Here is a 22,284-nt window from a genome sequence, read left to right on the forward strand (position 1 = left end):
TATTCATGTTCTGCAGGAAAGCAGGAGATTCATCTGCATGGAAATGATATTGGGAATAAAGGCCTGCATAGTTTTTTGTGTCAGGTGGGAGAACCTCCAGGCATAAAACAAACATTCGAAAAGTGCACAAAAACATGTATTTTTAGGATTTTTCAAGCTGTTTTTGTGTGTAGTAATAAAACTAAAAAATGTGTTACTGGCATAAAAATCTGTGAAAAAAAATATCTCAACAAAACAGTACAGTACACATATCCATGTATACAGTATCCATAAAATGTCTGCAGTCCTGGTTTGTTATCTACCCCCTGGATGTGAGTGTATTTCACAATGTCAATCACAAATTTGATGATGCATTCCCTCCACCGTGTTCTGGATTTGCTCTGCAGTTTCATCCCCATTGGACTTGTCCAGCAGACCTCAGTAGGGAGGCATCCTAATTAAATGGCCAAACCACAGCAGCTGCTTTTAGCAGCTTGTATCTGCACTCTCATTCTTTCAGTCACTACCCCGCAGATCACGAGCATACCACTAAATTAAGTCTGTCAGCTGAGCTGCTTCAGCACAGCAGTCCAATACTGAGTGCAAAAAAGGAAAAATTAGAGGTTCTCGTGCAACTTCATTTTGTCCTCTTTCCCACTGTGGCCAATCTAGTAATGTCCACGTGTGCAGAGACAGCCCTGTCTATTGATCACTAATTTGGATCTTCTGTAGTGACTAGCACTGTAATGTTTTTCTTAAGCACTGACCCTGGGACAAACTGCTTTTTTAAACTTGATCACTCGTGGACACAAGGTGGACAGTCAGTGCTTGTTCAATGGCATACTTACTCACAAATTGAAATGCTCAATGGTGGTGGTGCTTTTTCTAACCACAGGCATCAAATCAAGTTCAAATCAAGTTCATCCAATATCTTGGTTCAGGAGCACCGTATACAGAGGTGAGGACGCAGTTGTAGCTTGCAGCTGCACAGTGTAATCCAATCTGAAAAAAAAAAAAAAAAAAAATATATATATATACATGATGCAAATCTCCCGTTCCACCACATCCCAAAGGTGCTCTATTGGATTGATATCTGGTGACTGTGGAGGCCAGTTGAGTACAGTGAACTCATTGTCATGTTCAAGAAACCAATCTGAGATGATTCGAGCTTCATGACAGTGTGCGTTATCCTGCTGGAAGTAGCCATCAGAAGATGGGTACACTGTGGTCATAAAGGGATGGACATGGTCAGCAACAATACTCAGGCAGGTGGCATTGAAACGATGCTCAATTGGTACTAAGGGGCCCAAAGTGTACCAAGAAAATATCCCCCACACCATTACACCACCACCACCACCAGCCTGAACCGCTGATACAAGGCAGGATGGATCCATGCTTTCATGTTGTTGACGCCAGATTCTGACCCTACCATCTGAATGTTGCAGCAGAAATCGAGACTCATCGGACCAGGCAACGTTTTTCCAATCTTCTATTGTCCAATTTTGGTGAGCCTGTGCGAATTGTAGCCTCAGTTTCCTGTTCTTAGCTGACAGGAGAGGCACGCGGTGTGGTCTTCTGCTGCTGTAGCCCATTTGCCTCAAGGTTCGACGTGTTGTGTGTTCAGAGATGCTCTTCTGCATACCTCGGTTGTAACGAGTGGTTATTTAAGTTACTGTTGCCTTTCTATCAGCTCGAGCCAGTCTGGCCATTCTCCTCTGACCTCTGGCACCAACAAGGCATTTTCGCCCACAGAACTGCCGCTCACTAGATATTTTCTCTTTTACAGACCATTCTCTGTGAACCCTGGAGATGGTTGTGCATGAAAATCCCAGTAGATCAGCAGTTCCTGAAATACTCAGACCAGCCCGTCTGGCACCAACAACCATGCCACGTTCAAAGTCACTGAAATCACCTTTCTTCCCCATTCTGATGCTCGGTTTGAACTGCAGCAGATCATCTTAACCATGTCTACGTGCCTAAGGGCATTGAGTTGCTGCCATGTGATTAGCTGATTAGAAATTTGTGTTAACGAGCAGTTGGACAGGTTATTAAATGTTTAAAATGGTTATTGCAGGACTACTGGATTGAACTGTTTGTCTCCCTGTTTGTTTCCACTGCATGTTACGGCTCGACTTGCTTTTGTTTCCAGGCACTTTTTTCTACTGTTTTTTTCCGCTGTAGATAAAACCCTCTCAATGAAGGCGGGATTCGTAGCTGATCATGGTAACGGCGCAGCTGGGAAACAACACACAGGAGCTTTACTTTGGTCTTGAGAAACTGCAGCCTTCATTCACTGACAAACTGTAATCTACACCGTCCATTTACCGCCAACTTCACTGATAAGCTTTTCATCTTGCTCCACTCACATTCACTACGCACACAAAGGAGGTCCACTGCGCTTACAACAGAGGATATTGATTCAGTGAGTGAAAGAATTAGCAGTTGCTGCTGCTGATAGCTTATTTAAAAATTCTGGGTTTGTGCAGGATGTCCCACGGCCCCGTGATGCATGAGTGACAATTCGTGTACCGATTCGGCTCAACTCAGCTGACTTGGAACTTCGTCCGAGGTAATGCCAAAAAAGTGCCTGCTGTCAGATAACGAGAAAAAAAAAGAGCGAGTACAGTCAAAAAAGAGTGGACTGAGTCATTATGACTTCAGCTTGAGTCAGATTCAACTCACAAATCTGGTGACTTATGCCATAATTGGGTTATTTGAAAATTGCTTGAAATCTGTGAGAGTCAGTGAGAGAGTGATTCAACATTACATACTAATTTAAATTTAAAACATCAAAGTTTTTTTTTGTTTGTTTTTACTGCTCATTTTAGTCTGCACAGTCATTACAACAACAACATGCAACAGCACATCGTGTCCTGGCAGCAGGAAATGGTGCCCACTCAGCCAGACTGTGAGTTCTGACATGGTCACACAGCTGTGCTTGTAATCACAGGTGTGCCAGGCACCACTGTAACCACATTGCTGCTCACTGGTATTTTTGTGGAAATTACGGCTACCAGACATTTTAGACACATGACAAATTCAAGATGAAAGCTGAATCAAGATGAATGCAAACACAGGACTCGCTGAATGGTTTGATGAGTATGAAATTGATGGGAATCACATGCTGTGGCCTTCACAGCTGGCAGGTCTCATCCCAACTGAACACATTCGTCACCCACTGGCACTTCATTGATTTTGCTCAGCAGACAAATCATCTCGTTCCAGGTTTGTGTTAAAAACATGAAATATGACACTCATTTTGATTTCAAGATAGTAATCATACATGGTTCATAGGCTAAGGTTGACTCAGTTTGAAACAGCAGCAGATTGACCATGATATTACTTGCGATTTATAAGTGACTTATGAGCTGACTTGATGCCATTTCTAACAAGCTAACTGCTCTGGATTCTTTTTATTTTGCATCCTTACCAAAATCAACACTGTGAAATGCTTTGCACTCTTTAATCAAAGCTTGCCAAGAAGTAGTATCAGGTGCATGCAGCCAAAGTGAGCAGATGCGCTGATAATAGTGTTTGCACAGGAATGTCCTCTGCTGTTGTTGTTCTCACTGTTTTTGACCTTTTAGACAGGAAAAATAAATATTTTTTCTTTTTTTTTTAAATATAATATTTCCCATTTTATTTTTTGGCAGACCATAGTGGCGCTGCAGTCTGGAAAAGTGAATTTCCCTTACTAGTTGACACAGTAGAAACACATGAAGGTTTGTGTATGTGACAGTTCGACATGGCCCAGGAAGGCACATTTAAACCCCTGCCACTGTTCCCAAGGTAGTGACTTCATTTGACCTCAGAGTCCAGAGACAGATGTCAGCCACTTTCCCTTGAAGGGAGTAACCAATCCTGTCTTGTGAATGTGTAGTGATCAATCTGTAGGGAGTCCCTGCTTGGCGTGACAACAGCTCTCTGGGTTGACAGTGGAGTGGAAGTGAGCAGTCTGATCAGTGGACCAAAAAGAGACCAGACTTCATCAAGGAACTGATTGAGTATGTTTCTGAAATCATGCTTTACTTGTGGTGGACTGCATAGACTGCACTTGTGGTCTGGCAAAACGCTGGCTTACCTAGTCTTGTTGTTGCGCAGTTGCGTGTTGGCACTGCACCCAGAGATCATCGTCAATCAAACTGCATTTCCTCCGCTCTAGCATTCATTTTACCTCGATGAAGTTTAAATGTTTGTTAGTTTTTCTTTCTCTGCTGAGCCATGGTGGCTATGAATGCTATTACACTAATTATCCAGAAATCTAGAATTCATCATTTCCTGTGTGTGGCTTTAAACACTACAGGCTTCGTGCACAGCTCTTTGCTTCAGTTGCACACTAATAGGCTGCTGGAAGTAACACGAAAGCTGAATACGTCAAACAATATTGTGATAAGTCTGTCCACTGTGTGAGTTCCCCATTGTGAATCTCAATCAACTTCTAAATTGTGCACACATGAACAAGCATTTATTCCCACCCTGTTAACTCCCACAATTAGCCATAAGTGGATAATGAGATGTCCTTCATGAATATTGTTGTGCACATAAATGTTTTGTCCTACCAGTCTTTTTGTGGGTGTAAATGGAAAGAGTGAGCTTTAAAAGAGACATTTCATTGTGACACTGGGTTGCATGTGGGCAGGTTGAAGCAAGGTTAAAGGTGTTGATTAATGGCCTTCATTCACTTAGAGTGTGAATGTGTCACAGTAGTAGTTAGTGTTCAGAGAGCAACAGCTTTAGAAAAAATAAAATAGAAAATGCTAACAACAGTGTGTCAGTGACAGGGATGAAGGGACACCAGGGCTTAATTAAGGGAACCTCTAATTAAATGCAATGTGAAAGAAGAACATGGTGACATCAGATGGGCTCAACAGCTGTGGACAGTTGAGATAAGGCTCTAATTGATTGACTGCTGCATTCTCTTCACTTATATTACACAACCTGGTCCCAACAGTTTCTATGTAGCAGCCTTGTTGTTTTTTCCATTAGGAATGACACCAGAAGGCAGTCAACCCAGGTAACAAGCTGAGTGTGAGCTGTGGAGAACTGTGACAAAAGCTTGAAGTGGGCAATTAGCCACATGCCAAATGCCACCTAACCTCACATCGCTCCCTCCCTCTCTTAGCCCTGTATTGTATTTAGTGTACACATACACACGCACACACACACACACACACACACACACACACACCATTTGGACCATTTGTACCTTAAAAGGGTTATATACCACCCCAGTGTTATGCTATGCCAATCATTCTCTCAGCTTGTGTGTTATTGCTGTGGCTTTTCATTTGTTTCTTTTTCTTACTATCAGGCACACACTGCAGGTGTTCCAATTTCCTGTGACTACAGTACATTTTTCCCACAGTGACAAAAGTCTTACCATAAATTCAGTGTGATTTTAACACAAACGTGCATGTAATTATTAACAGCATGGAGTTTATTCAGCAGTTTAAATACAGAATGTCGGAGTGCTTAAATGGGCGAGTCTGACAGTCTGTCTTGCATCAATTGAGCATTACTTATTTTGCACTCATAGCCCCACCACCTGTTGACGCCGTTCTGCTTTTGGAATATGACCTACGTGTCCTGTTAAGTACATTTTTGCATGAAATATAAGAAGAAGAAAGTGCTGCCAATGAAAAGTTGTATTATTGTAATAACAGCACTTCCTGATGAAACAATTTAGTTGTTATTAGTTATAATAATAATAAAAAGGGATGTGAATGAATGATGTGAATTCCCAGGAATGAACTGGATCTTAATCTGCGGTATTTAACCCTTGTTAGAACCTGTAACAACTGCTGGAAGAAGTATTAAATATAAATGTAAAGTAGCAATTCCACTCTGTGAAAGTACTCCACTATAAATAGTATGAAACATAAAAGTACTCGTGCAGAAAAAAGTTCCCTGTAAGTGTTTTACTGCTACATCTGATGTTTTTCGATTAATATTACTGCTTCATTAATGTGAATGTTGAATTTTTCTGGTTCTCACTGGACAGGAAGGGTATGGAAATCTGTAATATGAAAAGTTATTAGTAACTAAAGTGGAGTAAAAAGTACAACATTTGCCTCTGAAATGTAGTGGAGTAGAAATATAGATTTGCACAATATGAAAATACTCAAGTTAAGTACAAATACATCAAATTTGTACTCAAGTACAGTACTTGAGTAAATGTACTTGTTTACTTTCCACCACAGTCTTTAACACTTAAATGCTGTAAATGTAATGTACAGTACATGCCACATGTCTCATATCAATGCATTGTTCTCTTGCTCCTGTAAATCTATAGTGAGTAAAAGTTGAACTATGAGCAGACATTTCAGGCAGTTGTAGCAAAGTGTTTTATCTGTAACCCGTTTAATTCATTAACAAAGCAGCAACCTCTTAACCTCCGTGCCTTTTTGCTCTGCTACACCCCATCCTTCTCCCTTTTCTCTTTGCACCAGTGAATTTTGCTCATCCCACTCCGTTTCCTCTCTCTTCATCTTTTCTCCTCTCTGGTAGAGACAGTTGCTGAGTTGCATCCGCGGTGGGAACTGCCCTGGACCCAACGTCAGCTCGCTGCAGTTGCCTGGAGATGTGAATTTCTTCGCCAACCAGCTGGCTGTGCCCGCTATGGAGTTCGCCTTCGAGCAGAGTAAAGCAGAAGAGGTACACCCAAACTAATACAGCAGAATTTTTACTTCCGCTGCTCTCACTGCTTTGCCTACTGATGAGCCTGTGTTTTCAGATGACGCTCTCATAGTCTTACCTGAATTTTATGCCAGGGTGTATGCCCACTGCAGAGCAGAGGAGCGAGTCTGATACGTGCTTCTTGCTTCTCCGTTTCTGACAGAAAGCTGTGAACAGATTAAATTGCATAAACTTCTGTGTTTGCCATTGGACACAACTTGTTTATCTTTAGCTTTTAATTGGAAGTCAAACTTTTCTTGGTGAAGATATACCAACTTGACAGTAGTCTGTGTGTATCGCATGTTAAAGTAAAGTGCCATCTTCAAAGGAAAGGCCTTACAATATGGCACTGCGGTAATTTGTCCAGTTCTGGCATATTGGAGACTGGATGTGTTGACAACCATCTGGAGCCTCTGAGACTAATAGCATTATTTAGATAGAAAAAATATTTCAACATTATCATTTACAGACCCAGCTTGGCACACTGCAGTATGAATTATGTCTCTATACAAGCAACAAATACACATCACAGAGCTTACAAGTTATGCGTACCCCGATTTACTTCTTTAAAATGCAGTATTGATGTTTGTTGTACTGCCTTGGGGTGGAAACACAAAGATTTAGCCCCAGCTAAATCAGCCCACTCAAATTCGGAACTTCTGGCTAGGAAGGCAACTTTGAGCTTAATTAGTGCGAGAGATCTTCATGATGTTTATCTGCCCTCCAGGCATCTTCACAACCTCAAAATAATAGGTAGTTGAGGGTGAAATTCACAGCACTGCCTTTATTTAGGAGGGGGGGGGGGACGCAGATTGAATTAAAAACAGTCTAACACATACCTAAATATGCTTGATTTTACTAGAGGGAAGTCCAGTATGCATACATTAGCATTATCTTAATAGCATTCATACTTTTAGTGCTATGCTAAAAATCTGTGGGTAATCACATTTCCTGTTTTATTTCATGTCTTTATTGAGACTTCAGCTGACAGGGACAGAAAGGTAACATAGTTCCTGTGTGGACTTCATTCCTTCACAGGGACAGATGTACAATATGTTGTTTCAAAATGAGGAATCACTCAGAGGAATCGTGCTGAAAGTGATCCTCGGACTTAATGGAATTAAACCACTCCTGCACCCCTCACAGTATGACTTTAGAAACATTTATGGACCTTCCTGCACTTTCAGCAAGGACACAGGCAGCTACAAAGTAGAAACTAAGGTGACAGACACAAACTGGGGACATTGCTGTTCATGGTCAATGCTGAAACCCCTAAGCCGCTGTTGTCAAAATGTTATGTGTATTCTTTATCCGTGTGGACAAACAACATGGGTCACTAAGTTATCTATATTACATATGCAGTGACCTATATCTCATCATGACATTTACCAGTTAGCCATTGTCTTAAATTGCTTAGCCAGGGCTGCACTTTACATGCATTATGCAATATTGTACATGCAGCAATGATGTTGTAAACCCTCTGTGGCCTTAATTGTTGTATTGTCAGTTTTATTATATTTATTTGTCAGGGTCCATGTAGAAAACCATTAATCTCAAAGAGAAAGATACAAACCCCCAGCTAACTTATTGTCCCTTACAGCAACACCCAGTGTCACAACAGGACCATGTGTCTTCCATGAAGCTCCACCAGCTATAATTACTATATATTACTGCCAAAATTGTCAGTTATGACAGACCCAACACATTGCAAAGCTACACCCCCCTGTCGCTGTAAGGTTGTGAGCCCCTCAGTAATTGCATTCTCCTCATCCTGCACATGGTCAGTCAGAAAGAAATGTTTGCCAAAACTGTATCTTTTAGCAACCTCATCGCTGTCGATACATGTCTCTCCCTAAATCAAACGCATGCTCATATCTGCCCGAACACCATCTCCGTGGGACTCCTAACAGGTTTGGACACCTGTGGAATACATTTTAAAAGTCAAGTTAATATCTTTATCTCCAGGCCTAAAAGTAGGACCAGAAATGCATCACTCTGAAAATCTGGCCAGTTGGACAGATTTTCTACTCTCAGACACTTGGTGAATACTGACCCAGGTAAGTTACACATAACATGGTGTACATTACAGTGTGGAGCAAGGTCAAACAACCTGTAGGCACAGATCAAGTAGGTATTAAGAGCAGGGAGAAATACATGACCTGGGTCGGTAACCTGCATGCATTATCACATTAATAGATCTTCCCTCCCCAACAGCACTCTTCTCTCCACTTGAGCTGCAGTGACCTCTTACTGACATTAAGTTATGTTTTTTTTTTTGTTTGTTTGTTTTTTTTTACAATGCAGAGACAGTTATGTAACAGAAGTGTCTGGCAATGCATCATCGTGCTGAAACAGTGATATTGTTTTTATAATCTGACAGCCTTTTCGGGTGAGTTTTGTTCCTGCGGTGGTTTTCTGTTTGTAGCACACATCCTCCAACACCGATCAGTTCAGCAGGATAGTTTTTCTACAAACTCAATGCACTGTGTGGGCTGAAAAGTATGTTCTGAAAAGCAGATGTCTTCACACCTGCCAATATAATCACTGATAAAACTGCTCCTGTCAGTTTGCATTGATTTGGTCAAAAGAAATGCCACAAATGGAGCTCAAACTGCCAACAGCACTGGCAGTTTATGAAATGTTTGGCCTGAGTTATTTTTAACGATTGTATCATATTTTTAAGTCGTATACGTACATTTTTTTTCTCCCACACACTGAACCCAGATTGTGGTCTACTCTTTGGTTTTCCCACCATGTCACATTATTGGTGCTGTCATGGTGAAAGGTCTGTATTTGAAGGAGGAGGCTGTGGAGTTGTGATACTCCTAATTTGCACATTCTCTTCTCCCCAAAAGAAACCTGCTGTATTCAGAGCATAACTAGGTTGGTTTACTCAAGAAATGTATTCAGTTCAAGTGTTGTGGTACTTGTACTTTACCTGAGTGTGTCCATTTTTATGTTACCTTATTCTTCTATTCCACATATTTGATAGATACACAGTTGTTGCTAGTTAGACTTTACATGAAACATCTGACAACTTTATAAAATGCAAATACAAACACAGGAACAATGGAGGATATGGGAGGGATGGTGTTTCACTCTCTGTATGTGGCTGTTTGTCATAGTTAGAAAACAAACTTTTTCAGAAAAGACTGAAGGCAACAAAACAAATGATTGGTGGAAAGAACAGGAGAGTTTGGGAAGTCCTACATCAGATGACGAGGTGACTATGATTGCTCTGTCACCAGTCAGTGATCTGCAGTGCTTAACTTTAACACCTTAAAGTATCGGCTCTGTTTGAGGCAGAATGGAGACAGATTTGTGTTGCCGAACAACAAGCAAAATTTTTGTTTGTCCATTTTTCTTGGAAATCTCAACACTCTGCATCTACTTTTTCTTGTTTCTTGACAGTCACCACAATGCATTGACATGATATCAACCTCTACATGCACGTTGCATTCAGGGACCACTCGGAAGAACATGTTAGTCTGCTATAATAAATTCTTTATTGGTGAAAAAAAGTAATAGCTTTTTTGTATTTATGAATTCGGATCAAAAGGTCAAGTGGATGAAATGGCCCAGAGGCCAGAGGTTCCCCACCTCTGTTCTACAGATTATTAGATTACAGTGAAGTGCACTCAACGTCAGACATCGCACTCATCATCACACAGTGATTACTAATGATGAAAAATTATTTTTCATTTGGGAAAGGGTCTGAAAGGGGCAAAGATTGGAGATGACACTGGACAGCATACTGAACTTTTTTAGATAACTTGTCCGGGCAGATACACGTGGCCCCGACACACAAGCGCTTTGAGCAGTTTCTGCCTCTGTGTTCCAACATTGTTCAATATTCCAGACCACTATATGTGATCTACTGTGTGTGTAATTGTATTCATCCATCCTCATATGCACAATAAACAGAGGTATGGTGCTGGTAATGTGTATGAAAACCACCAGATGTTGTGAAGCAGCGCCACAGTGTTCGTGACAGGAGTGTGGTTCGATGAACATTTGTTTTCTCGTTTAGCATCTGTTTTTCTCTCACTCCATGAAGGTTTTCTCCTCAGTGCTGTAATGCTCCCCACACTGTCCTGCCATTATTTACCTCCTGCCGTATTTTTACAAAGTTTGTTGGACAAAGTTTGCACTGTTGTTTAAAGATGGCTGAGGCATTGCAAAGATGATCGTTTGCATTGGAGAGTGGAAGTAAATCAGTTTGTCTGTGAGATGAGGATGATCTGCAAATTCAAACGTGCTTGTGCACAAAAACCAGGACAGTTTTGTTTGTTTGTTTTTTAAAGTACATATTATGAGAGCAAAAAGCAAAGTTGGCCAGGTGAGCAATGTAACCTTCAAATCAATCTCAAAACATTTTTTAAGTAGACATTTCTTTCCCACTGCACAGACATCTGGCAGTAAAATTCCATCCTATTGGTGCAATGTGTGGGAGTTGTCTCTGACATATGTCATCAGGCTTTGGTTTTGGGTGCCTGGAAAAGAACTCAGACAGGCCGGTGAGTTGTGAGGAGAATATCTGACATCCCATCATCCTTGCTGCTCCTTGGTTCAGGGCCACACTGAGGTTCAGGTGGGGATTAATAGAGCCAGAGGGATCTTCATCTTGACTTTGGCATGGACTCTGCAACACCCTCCAGACAATTATAGTCTTCCAAACATAAGGACTAGGACTGCAGCATTTTGCCCATCTGCCTTCTGTGATGTCCTCTCTTTGACAGCATTATTGTTTGCAGACAGCTCTGCAAATAAATAGTATGAGTAAATCTATGCACCATAACAACAACCAGGCTTCTTCTTTAATTTCTTCTCTCACTACGTCAGTAATAGCTGTAATTATGTCATTGTAGGTTTTAACCAGTGTGCCAGTAAACACTGTGACAGGCTGTAATACAGACCTTTGTTGTGTTCAGACAAAAGGAAAAGAAGCTCCAAATAATTCCCTCTGATATTTGACGCGTTCCCCTCTCATTATGACCCCTAAACTGAGCTCTCTGTGGCAAAAAGACAGCACAGTTGTTGCCTTGTTTTGTCTCACCTGTTTATTGAGCATTGTGTAGACAAAAGACAACACCCTGCAATTACTGCTCAGCCCTCAGATATTCATGCTGTAAACTCATTTCACATTAGGGTTTACAACTCTCTAGCGCTCACTTCCTGCTCTTCGTGGTCTGTACGTTGCCTGTCTTTCATCCGATTTTTCATTGGAATTAGATATTTTTGACATAGACTCCGGACCGGCACTTTTGCATCTACCCTTCAGCTTCATCTGGCGCTGACCAAATCTGATCCCCTGACCACAAAATTGTTCCAGGTGGACTACCTCATTACCGTCCTGCATCTGACTATCTTAGCTTTTAGCCTGGTGACTGAGCCAGCTGATCACTTTAGCAACACACAATCATGGCAGTGTGGGGACAATACCAACAAGCATACTCACAGTTGAAAGGCATCAAATGGCTAAAGATGGAACTAAAAAGGATGAACTAATCCTGGGTTCTCCACTGTTGCCACAGCCAAGGCTAAACATATCTCGGCCTAGGGCTCCTCTTTTATTTATCACCCTTATTGACCATCTGCTGAGAAACAATGAACACCTCCTGCCTACCCAAAGCTTTGGTGATGTCAAATTCAGTTTGCCCCTCTACTCTGTATCTGGCTAAAGGGTTATTGCAGGACTAGGGGCATCCCCTTTGTGGACAAATTTTGCACCTTTTCTGAACCACCCTTAACTTTTGCAACATGATGGCCTTCACCCCAACCACACAGGTTCATGAATTTTATTGAGGAATACTGATTTGACCTTACTCTCCTGCAAGGTTTCATCATCCTCACCCCGGTGCCCAATAAGATCTATTCTGAATCTGCCTGTTGCAACTTTTAATTCTAGTTGTGCTACCTTTGACAATAGAAATGCCAGCATTCTGGTTCATATTAGCTACACGCATGTTAACTAGACCCCTGGAGGGATTGTAACTCATTCGCTTTAAAACAACTTGTTACACTAGTGTCACCTTTTTAAGACCCTGCCCCACCACCCAAGAACTCTTAATTTGAACATTGTTCATGGTATAACATTGTCTGCCTCTACTCCTCTAAATCTAGTCAAATTTGGATTAGTGAATGTGAGGTTCTTAACCAACAAGTGCTTCATATGTCAGGATATTATTACCACGAACAAACTTCGCCTGTTCTTCATCACTGAAACCTGGATTAAGCAGGGACTCTATGTTACGGACAGAGGGGCCGCCTTCTGATTTTAACTTTCTTAAGCAGCCCCGATCTGCCTGAGGTGGTGGATTGGCAGCTATTTTCAGGAACATGCTCCTGCTTGTCTCAATTGGCCAGGTCACATCCTTCACATTGTTATCCTGTTCTTTGTGTCTTGATTTACAGACATCCAAAACAATCAAATGCCTTGATCGTTCAGTACTCTGAACTCATATTATGCCAAACCACAAGAAGGTTTTTTATACATGATGACTTATAATGTGCTGTATCATGTCTGTTGTCGTTCTCAACTTCTTGCCAAAGACTTTAGACTAGGCAAACATTTTCAGAATCACAATATCTCTTTTTACCCTCGCTAAAGGTGTGGATTAAAGGACGGATGGCTTAACTTTTTACATTTTTTACATATTAGATGAAAAGAAGAAGGGGTCATACTGTTCTGCCCCCCCAAGCTCCTCCAGCATTACTCCCCGGTCCCTCAACTAGTTATCCAATCATTTCAGACCCTATGTAAAATACCTTGGAATAATATTTGACAATCTTCTGAAATTTGATGAGCAAGTTAACACAGTTGTCAAATTCTACATTGATATACATTGTTGTCTGTGTGTGTGTGTGTGTGTGTGTGTGTATGTACATCATGTATTAATCTCGTATTTTAAGTACTCAAGTCTTGTGATAACCTTTTTGTCGTGATATTTTTTGTGCTCAGTTATGTTTGTTGCTCTATAAATAAATTTACCTTGACCATGACCATGTCTTGAAGCTGCCTAGCTGAGACAAGTGTGTTTCGTGAAACCTACATGACACCTTCTCTGTCACAAAGATGAAATGTCCCTACAGTACTGTTCTACCTGTGCTTGACCACGGTGAGCCACTGTGGTAGTAGAGGTCCCTACAGACAAAATCTAAAGCACACCTCTAAAAACCTACCTATATAGGACATGCATCATAAAGCATGTTCAGGCACTGGCAGTCACATTTGAAAAATGCAGAAACACATGTCATCCTGGTTCAAAACATTTGCAACCAGTTACATTCAGTATATACAAAGCATTAAGTCGGTGGAGTAGCTGGGCTGGTGGATGGTTGTGAAGTGCATCTAACTTCACATACCACCTGACAGCTCTATAGATAGACTGGTTATATAGTACCCTATGGAGGCTTAGTGGAGTACAACAATGAAGTACTGTGAAAGAAACTAAAATCAGTGTCTGGTAATTAATTCCTAAAGTTTACATTCCACTTAGATTGGTGCTTAGCTGTTGTCATTTAAAACAGCAACATTTTGCAGCAAAATGAAATCATTAATAGAAATACTATGATTGCTGTCTTCCTGTCAGCCGAAAGCTAACTGACCACTGACATGGTCTCAGCAAGCTACAATGTTAGCAGTTAGCTCACTATCTACGATAGTTAGCCAACTAAACCAGCAAGTGGTCAGTGTGCCATCAAGCTCAAAGAACCGCATTGGTCCCAGAATCGCACAGATCAGTTTTGTTGTGTCACTTTTTGGCCTTTTGACTTAAAATTGATTTTTCTGATGGTATCAATATCAGATTTTTTCAAGTTTTCCTAAATGCCCTCAATCTGGCCTCTCCTGTCCCACAATAACTCTGTATGAAGTCATTTTTGTAGAGACATTTTCCAGCCCACAGTGTGATTAAGCATTATCCCAGTTTCCTGCTGAACAACTGGCAGTGGAGTGGAGAGGAAGAAACATATTACACATACATCCATAAACTTAATTTAAGGCATATTTGACAAGCTGGTTTGAATTTGGCAGCAATTTCATCACACCAGTTCTCCAGGAGCACATCAAGTCTTAATTTATTATTGCCTCTTGCAGCAGAAATACCATTTTATTATACCAATTTACAGTGACATTTTGTCCATTTCAAATGGTATTCCTCAGCCTGCATGTTGGGCTGTAAAACACAGCAAATGGAGTCTTGTTAAGTGGCAGTAGATACCTGTCAGGGCCTCCAACTGTCCTGGAAGTCTAAAGCTAATGAGAATCAATAGAAATATATTACATCTGCATCCAGCTTTCCCCTGCACAGCTGTCAGGCCAAAGCCCTCGTCGGGTGCAGACGATGCCAGGGAGCAGTCACGCAAGCTAAGGCACACTGACACACTCCCACGAGCATGTGTGAGTGTGCACGTATGCATATCTCCATCTGACACACCTTATTTGAAGTAATTCCGTGGAAAAACTTTGAAGATGGGGATGAGTGAGGGTGAGAGGGCATGTGAATAAAGTCTGTGGAGTTGTTGGAGGAAAGACGGTGAGAGTGAGGAAGAGGAAGCAGGTGACATGATGGGTTGTGAACGTCAATAAATAATTACCATATTAAATTTCAGACATTAGCACAAATTACGATACACCTCTGTCAAGAGGACTCTCAGTCTCTAGAGTCCTCTACACGGCACTTTTCACTAGCTTGATGGATAAATATAGAGCACATAGTGATGTAATCAGTCCTTTTTTTCAGACTTTAGAAAGCTCCTCCAGACCCACAGAAGACATTGTAGCAGTCACTCCCCACGACGAGTAAACTTATCTCTCTGTGTAAAGTTGGTGGAGTGGCCTTTTATGCCGTCCATCCATCTATTCATTTTGTAAACCCTCTCCAGAGTGATGGGGGCTGGAGTCTATCTCAGCACACATTAGCTGAGAGGTGTTAACAGTCTGTAGCAGGGTTGGCATATATATCATCATGTAGACACATCTTTTACACTCAATTATACAGCAAATTTATTGTTTTCTGCATGTTGTGGAACTGGGGGCACAGCCACACAGCCAAGTGTCTAAAGCTTTTATACCAGTGCATTCAGTTTCACCAGCTTCAGTGTTTTTGTACATTGTCCATAGAGTAATGTCAATCTTTGGGATCTTTTTGAGGTCTTTTTGAAGTCCCATCTTGTTATATTATGTATCATTAGATTCTCACAAATGAAACTCCAAGTGACACTTTCTATGACATCAAAATCATTTTAAAGATGAAAGAAACATCTACTTTTTTTAACAGGGAAGAATAATATTGCCCATTTTATTTCAATCACATGCCCCAGACCTATTTAAGAGAGACATTCACTTTATTCCAGACATGCATGGAACTGGTTGGTTTAAACGCCTAGGCTGTATTTGGAACCATGACATACTGCTCATGCTGGTTTGGGCATATTGTGAACATTTCCCCCTTGGCAATAATTACATATTTCAGTCAAGTTTAAATGTAATGGCAGTATAACAGCAGTAGGAGAATTGGAATTGTATTTTAATTGTGGGCCTGGCTTTCCTCTGCCATTGTTGCTGAAGTCTGAAGTAGTTAGCTACCCCTGCAGGCTCTTATGGAGCTTTTAACTCCAAAAAATGTGTGTACTTTTTCAATTTGCCATCAATTTTCATGAAACTGCTAAAATTTGAAATGTACTCAGTTGATTTGTCGCCTTAAACATTCAGAGTGACTTCAGTGATGACATAGCATCCAAAAGCTTTAAGAAACTTCCCATGTTGGCTGGACAGGTTGTTGTGACTGTTTCATTTTTGGCAAACTGCGGATGATGCTTTTGTTTGCATAGTACATGCTACATTTTGGCCAAATGTCTGGATATCAATCCCACAGCTGGCTCACCCTAGTCAGCCATATGTGGCATTCCAGCAAGTTGTTTTTAAGTATTATTATTGAAATATGTAACTGGAGGGGTTGTGCAGACTTGGCGAGGGTGTTGACTCAGTGGTTTTTCCTACCATTGTGTTGAGGCCTACACTGCTTGTACTCCCACAGGAATATCTTAATATTCATGTTTTAAATATTTTTATGTCCTTAACTGTTTTTTGAGCAGTCAACTAATTTCCATGTCAGTACAGTAAAGTACGGTCTCACAGTGGCTGACTCAGCAGTAGTGATTTATGGGTGGGTGAGCTGTTTGGTCCAGTTAACATTGCTGGAGAGGAAGATTTTCTTTAGCACTCCAAATACTGATTGTCCAGAAAACTGCTTCCAATCTTTTCACGACACAGCCGTATGTTTATGAAAGAGGCTGTTTATCTTCAAGTCTCTTAAATAGCCTCTGAGTCACCACATGAAGCCGAAGATTGGAACATGAAAAAGTTCTCTTTTATCCGTTTGACTCAGTCAAGGGTTATTTCAAGTTGAAGGTAGAGCTGAAGTTGAGGAGGATAGCATGAAATTTGGATCAAATATCTACTGTTTTGATGTCTGCATGCCCATGCGTTTTTTAAGTTACAGATATAAACAAACTTTGTTCTCATTTTTGTCACTTTCCGTACACTTCTGTCTAATCTTTCCCTGCATTTCAATAGAACTGTGGGAATATGTGTCATCACTGAAAAGCCCTCATAAGGAAAAAACTACAAGGGTTTTGATTTGTTATCTGAATATGTGATGGGATGGGTTTGCATGTGGGAGTTGGTTACCATGCGTCGGCCTACAGTGTATTTGTCTCTTTGTTTCTTTCCTCACTATGTTATACTTGAAACACCTCCGGCTAAATATGTGTAGCACGACATTGCTGTATTTCCAGCTGTATAAAACTTAACCTGTTGCTTTTTAACCTCCACTCCACATCAGACCTTGACTGTCAGGGTCACATATGTCTAATAAGAATAAGGACCCCACACTTGGACCAGTCTTGAGTCAGATATATTTGTCTGGTTTGTTGTTGCCATGTTGCAGATGCATCGATTTTTTTCTCAGTTTTGTTGCTTTAGTATTCCTGAACAAAGTCGTGTCAGTCACTGAACTTGATGGTGTTTGTTGCTGATTGGTCAAAAAGTGTCCATGATTAATGTGCAACAGCATCATTTGTCTTGAAATGGATTAGCATTCTCCACTACAGTACAAAGAAAAACACTGCATACTCTAACAGTATAAATAATACTATTACTTTGACTAAACTAAACTGCACTGAAATTACCCACAAAACACCAACCCTTATCAAACCCCTCTCTGTTTGATTATTTGACATTCCACACACAAATCAAATTATTCCTCCTTGAAACATCGCTGTTGGAGACGTAGCTGTCACTTGTTCCTCCTGTCAGCATGATGCACGTCAAAACCCTGCCGAACAAAGTTTTGCACTGAATCAGCCTCATCTGTGAGCATGTGTGACTGACTGTGGTTAAAAAAAGCAGTTGCCAGATGTTTCATCATTCCCACTATACTTTGACAACAGCCTGTTTTAAGCTTAAACTCACAATATACAGTTACTTATCAGCTCAGCTGACAGCTGGATTTGTCTTATCTGAAATCCAATCCAGCTTTGGTTCACAAAATGCTTATCATAAAAATGATAAGTAGAAAGCTCAGAAAGGTTCAAGACAAGTTAAATCTTTTCTCCTGCTAAATCTTTTCCATTGATCCACTTAGCCATATTGTGCAACTCCACCCACAGACCACAGTTACAGGGATCCAAGGGTTGGATTCAAGGTTGGTGGATTTTATTTTCATAGCTGTAGCCACTGTTTGTTTCAATTAAGATGTGATTTCTGAGATCTAACAGCATGACGACAAAGAGCTCCATCGGGCCAAGAAATGCAAATTGTTAGATGATCTGGTGGGCTGTAAACAGACCAAATTAGCACTTTAGTCAAATGATCTGAGCTTTAGACAACACAATACCATGTGTTAATGTAAAAGTCACAGGATCAGATGTCATTATCCAAACAATATATCCAAGTATGGATTGTATGTTAATAGCAGGTGGCATGGGGCCCCCATTTCGCAGTCACACATTTGAACAAAAGTCAAGCAGATTTTCAAAGGCCTGTCCATTTCCTATTTTTCCTTTAAAATACAGTATCCTTTTCTAATGTCCAATTCTACAATGCATGCTAAGAACGTGAAGTGCACGACACTTTACTAAGAAGTGAACACATCTCTCAATCTCCCTCTCTTTCTCCTGCCTCTGCAGCACCCTACTCTCTCAGACACACACTCATACACACCCTCAACAGATGTTAAGTCCAATCAACTGATTTAGAGGGTTTAGTATCGGTATCAATTACCTCCTCAGGAACAGACGTTGCCAAAATTTGTCCCTAGCCAAACTTCCAGACCCTCTGGAGTCTGTGGAGGAGATGATGGAAACGAAAGAGGGCAATTTCATTTGTATACTGTAATTTTGTGTGTGCTCTTAAGAGAAATTCCTCATTTCATGTTTCATTTTACTGACACATTTTGTGAGTGGGAAAATAATAAGGTTGTGTTCGTCAAATCTGTGATTTCTCAGTATCTCCGAACTGGAGATACAGATAGAGGTCACTATTCACAGTGGATCCATCTTTTTCCATAATGTACTAATCATGCATTGACTTTCAGCCTCGGGACATCTTGCTGCCACTAGTATTACTGCTGTTTCCCGTTCTTTTTAGGATAGAAGTCACTTACTGTTGTACTGTGTGTCCAAGGCTTGATACATATAAAGCCCCAGTGTCCCACTTTCAACATGGGACCGCTAAAGTTGTAATCTAATCGAGTGTAATTCAACCTAATCTAAAAACAATAATGACGTGTCTTTAGTTCAAAAACAACCAGTGACTGTTGGTGGTCCCAGCTGAATCCACAATGGTTTTGTACACAACACACAAACCAATACTTGTATCAGTGATAGACCTGTACATGTTTAAATGTGCTCCCTACATGTTGAGTAAAAGCAACAAAACAGCTCTCATGGCTGCAAGAGTCTGGAGTCATGTAGGTTTAGTTTTGACAGACAGTCACAGATCTGTGTATGTGCGTGTTTACGAGCAGGCATATGTGTTCTCACCCACATCTTGACACATACTGTATGTCTGGGTCAGCAAATGTGTTTACGTCACTGTGTCAAGCTGTATGTATGTCTGTGCATTTCTATGTGTATGTTTGCATGCTTGTTTAGGTGTGTGTTTTTGTGTTTACCGTGTGTGTGTGTGTTTTGGTACTGTGTAGTCAGGTACAGGGTGCAGGAGCAGGTTTTCCTGAGTGTCCTTCAACCCTCTGCTCTGTGTTCTCCCCTCACAGCTAGCACAATGAGTGTAATAGGATCATACGTGACTGAATGCATGCAAAATGCCCCGGTGCCATCGCTGCCTGTGTGTTGTCTTGTCACGCACCCCTAACCCAGACTGACAGGCCAACATGCAGCTAATTTGGTACACTGCGGATGCTGTAAGGGCTGGGATTCACTTGAAGGAAATATGCAAAGACACAACACCCCCATTGCCGTACATACAAATTCAGCACACATGCATTTCTAGGACACCAGTGTAGAAAACAGACCTTAGAATATGTTAGCTAAATCCATATTGACTGGACATGAAAATTTGACATGTGCACTGGTACATAAACATAGATTATTAATGAGATAGAAGATAAGAGTACATTAATTTGTACAAGTGTCATTCTTTAGTTTTCTTGAAGAATACCTTTTCTTTCAAACAAGCAGAATCAATTGATTTCAGAAAGCACAGATCAGACCATCTTCCTCTTGTAATGCAATGAGCAAGAATGTAAAAAAAAGAGTTCTTTTCTAATGTAATCTATGATCACCAATAAATCCACACATTTTCTAAAATAAATTTGACAATAATGAGCCCAAAAGCCCAAATGATACTTTAGTAAACTCAAAATTCCTGAAAACATGCATGCAGATATGTAGGTGATTTGTATTGAATACAGCATGTCCTTACTTAATGAATGGGCTGTTAACACCACCTTTGACACACTTGTTGAGTGTTGCTAAAGAATAATTTTGATGAGCAAAAATACACTGGAAAAATAGAAGTCTCTCACTTTCCATACTGGATCTCTCATTCCAGGTTCAGGTTAGACCATCAAGTGATAACCTGGCACAATGGAACGTGGTACTATGTTTCAACTTCGCCAACAAATTTTGCTGCCAAATCGTGATTATAAAATTGTACTTAGCTGAGAATAAGATGTACAACACATGGTTTGTTGAGTCATTGGTTTATTTGGCAAGTTACCAATGACTGATCTTTTTCCAAAGCTACACCTGCATCCGGGTTTAATGACTGTGTGATTTTGCACACTGTAACACTAATAAAATGGTTGAACACCAGTTGGGATTGGCAGTCTGTAAACTCTAACATTTCCATCTTCTTGTAAGATGAATCAAACCTTCCTATAAAAAAGAGACATATTTACACAACACCAGGCAATTAAAGTCACCCATTGCTTGTGATCAAGACGTGTGCAGTGCAGTTGAATGCTACTTCAAAACCCTTGTGCTGTTCTTTTAGTGGCTTGGATTCTACAGATGAAACCCTAGTTGGGGTGAACTGTATGTGAGAAATCTACAGTTGTAGCAATCTGCAGTATTCTCACTCTGGTAAGAATAGTCAGCAATAAATTCAACATTTCAGGCATTAGAAGTGGCAAGGAGTATATCTCCTGAAAAGTAATTGAAATAAAGTGTTTACTGTCTACTGAATTGAATTGGAAAGGTATTTCATGAGCTTGTGCAGTCTCATGTTCCTCTGCCTGGAACCCAGTTCAAAATGATCTTAACCAAAAAGCTGGCCAGTGGTGAATGTGTAAATACATCACATAAACACTTTGAATATTATCTATTTCCTCGAGTTCATCTGTTATTGGACAAGTGCCTTTTGAGTGCTTTATGACTTTGCAGCCACATCCCAGTTGAGTAAAATCTTCTTTTGACTATTTGGGCAAGCCAAAGATATTAGGCAGACATAGCTATTGCAATTTTATAAAGGTGCAGCTAACTAGAAATGCTGTAAAGTAATGCATGTGAAGATAACATTTGGTGTTTCTCTGTGTGTTGTGTGAAGCCAAATGTGTTTGTAGCTTTTCTGGACAGCCACACTCGAAGACGGAGTGGAAAGCATGCCACCTTTAAAGCCCTTTCAGACATGCACACCTTTACGTTAATCTGACGACAATTTGTATTTAGTCTCATGTCTGAACAGACACCATGATTGCATTCATGTAAAAGTCATGTCAAGATGTCAGTCTAACTCGGTCGGACTTGAACCGTTTCTGTGTCACTTTCTACATGGCCCTAATCTGAATTGAATGGCATGAGATTATAGTAAAGGCTGCACCAACATCAGCACAGAGAGAGATAAAATGCACATCTCTTATCACCTTCCAAGATCACAGTAATGAATGTATTATCTCAATCTCTCTCTCTTTTGTACATAATCTGTTTTAAAAACTGGGAAACTCTGTGACACAGCCTGTTTGAAGGTGTTCAGGAGATTTGAGATTTTTTCAAATCAGATCAGTCAATGAAAATATATTTTTCCATCTCAAGGTGCGACCATGACAAAAGAGGTTAAAAAAAATCCCTCTCACAATGATAATCTGGCTAAAATATCATAACTCA

At 40.6% G+C, this 22,284-nt stretch overlaps 1 protein-coding gene across 1 annotated transcript in view; it reads left to right on the plus strand.

The window, feature by feature from the left end:
- LOC121606000 (inactive N-acetylated-alpha-linked acidic dipeptidase-like protein 2) overlaps nt 1-22,284 on the plus strand; it is a 472,539-nt gene that overhangs the window by 345,004 nt on the left and 105,251 nt on the right. The window contains exon 13 of the mRNA XM_041936153.1: nt 6,487-6,633. Coding sequence (XP_041792087.1) covers nt 6,487-6,633 — 147 coding nt within the window. The remainder of the gene's footprint in view (nt 1-6,486; nt 6,634-22,284) is intronic.

The sequence above is a fragment of the Chelmon rostratus genome, chromosome 4 (assembly GCF_017976325.1).
Source record: "Chelmon rostratus isolate fCheRos1 chromosome 4, fCheRos1.pri, whole genome shotgun sequence".
Taxonomy (NCBI): Eukaryota; Metazoa; Chordata; class Actinopteri; order Chaetodontiformes; family Chaetodontidae; genus Chelmon; species Chelmon rostratus.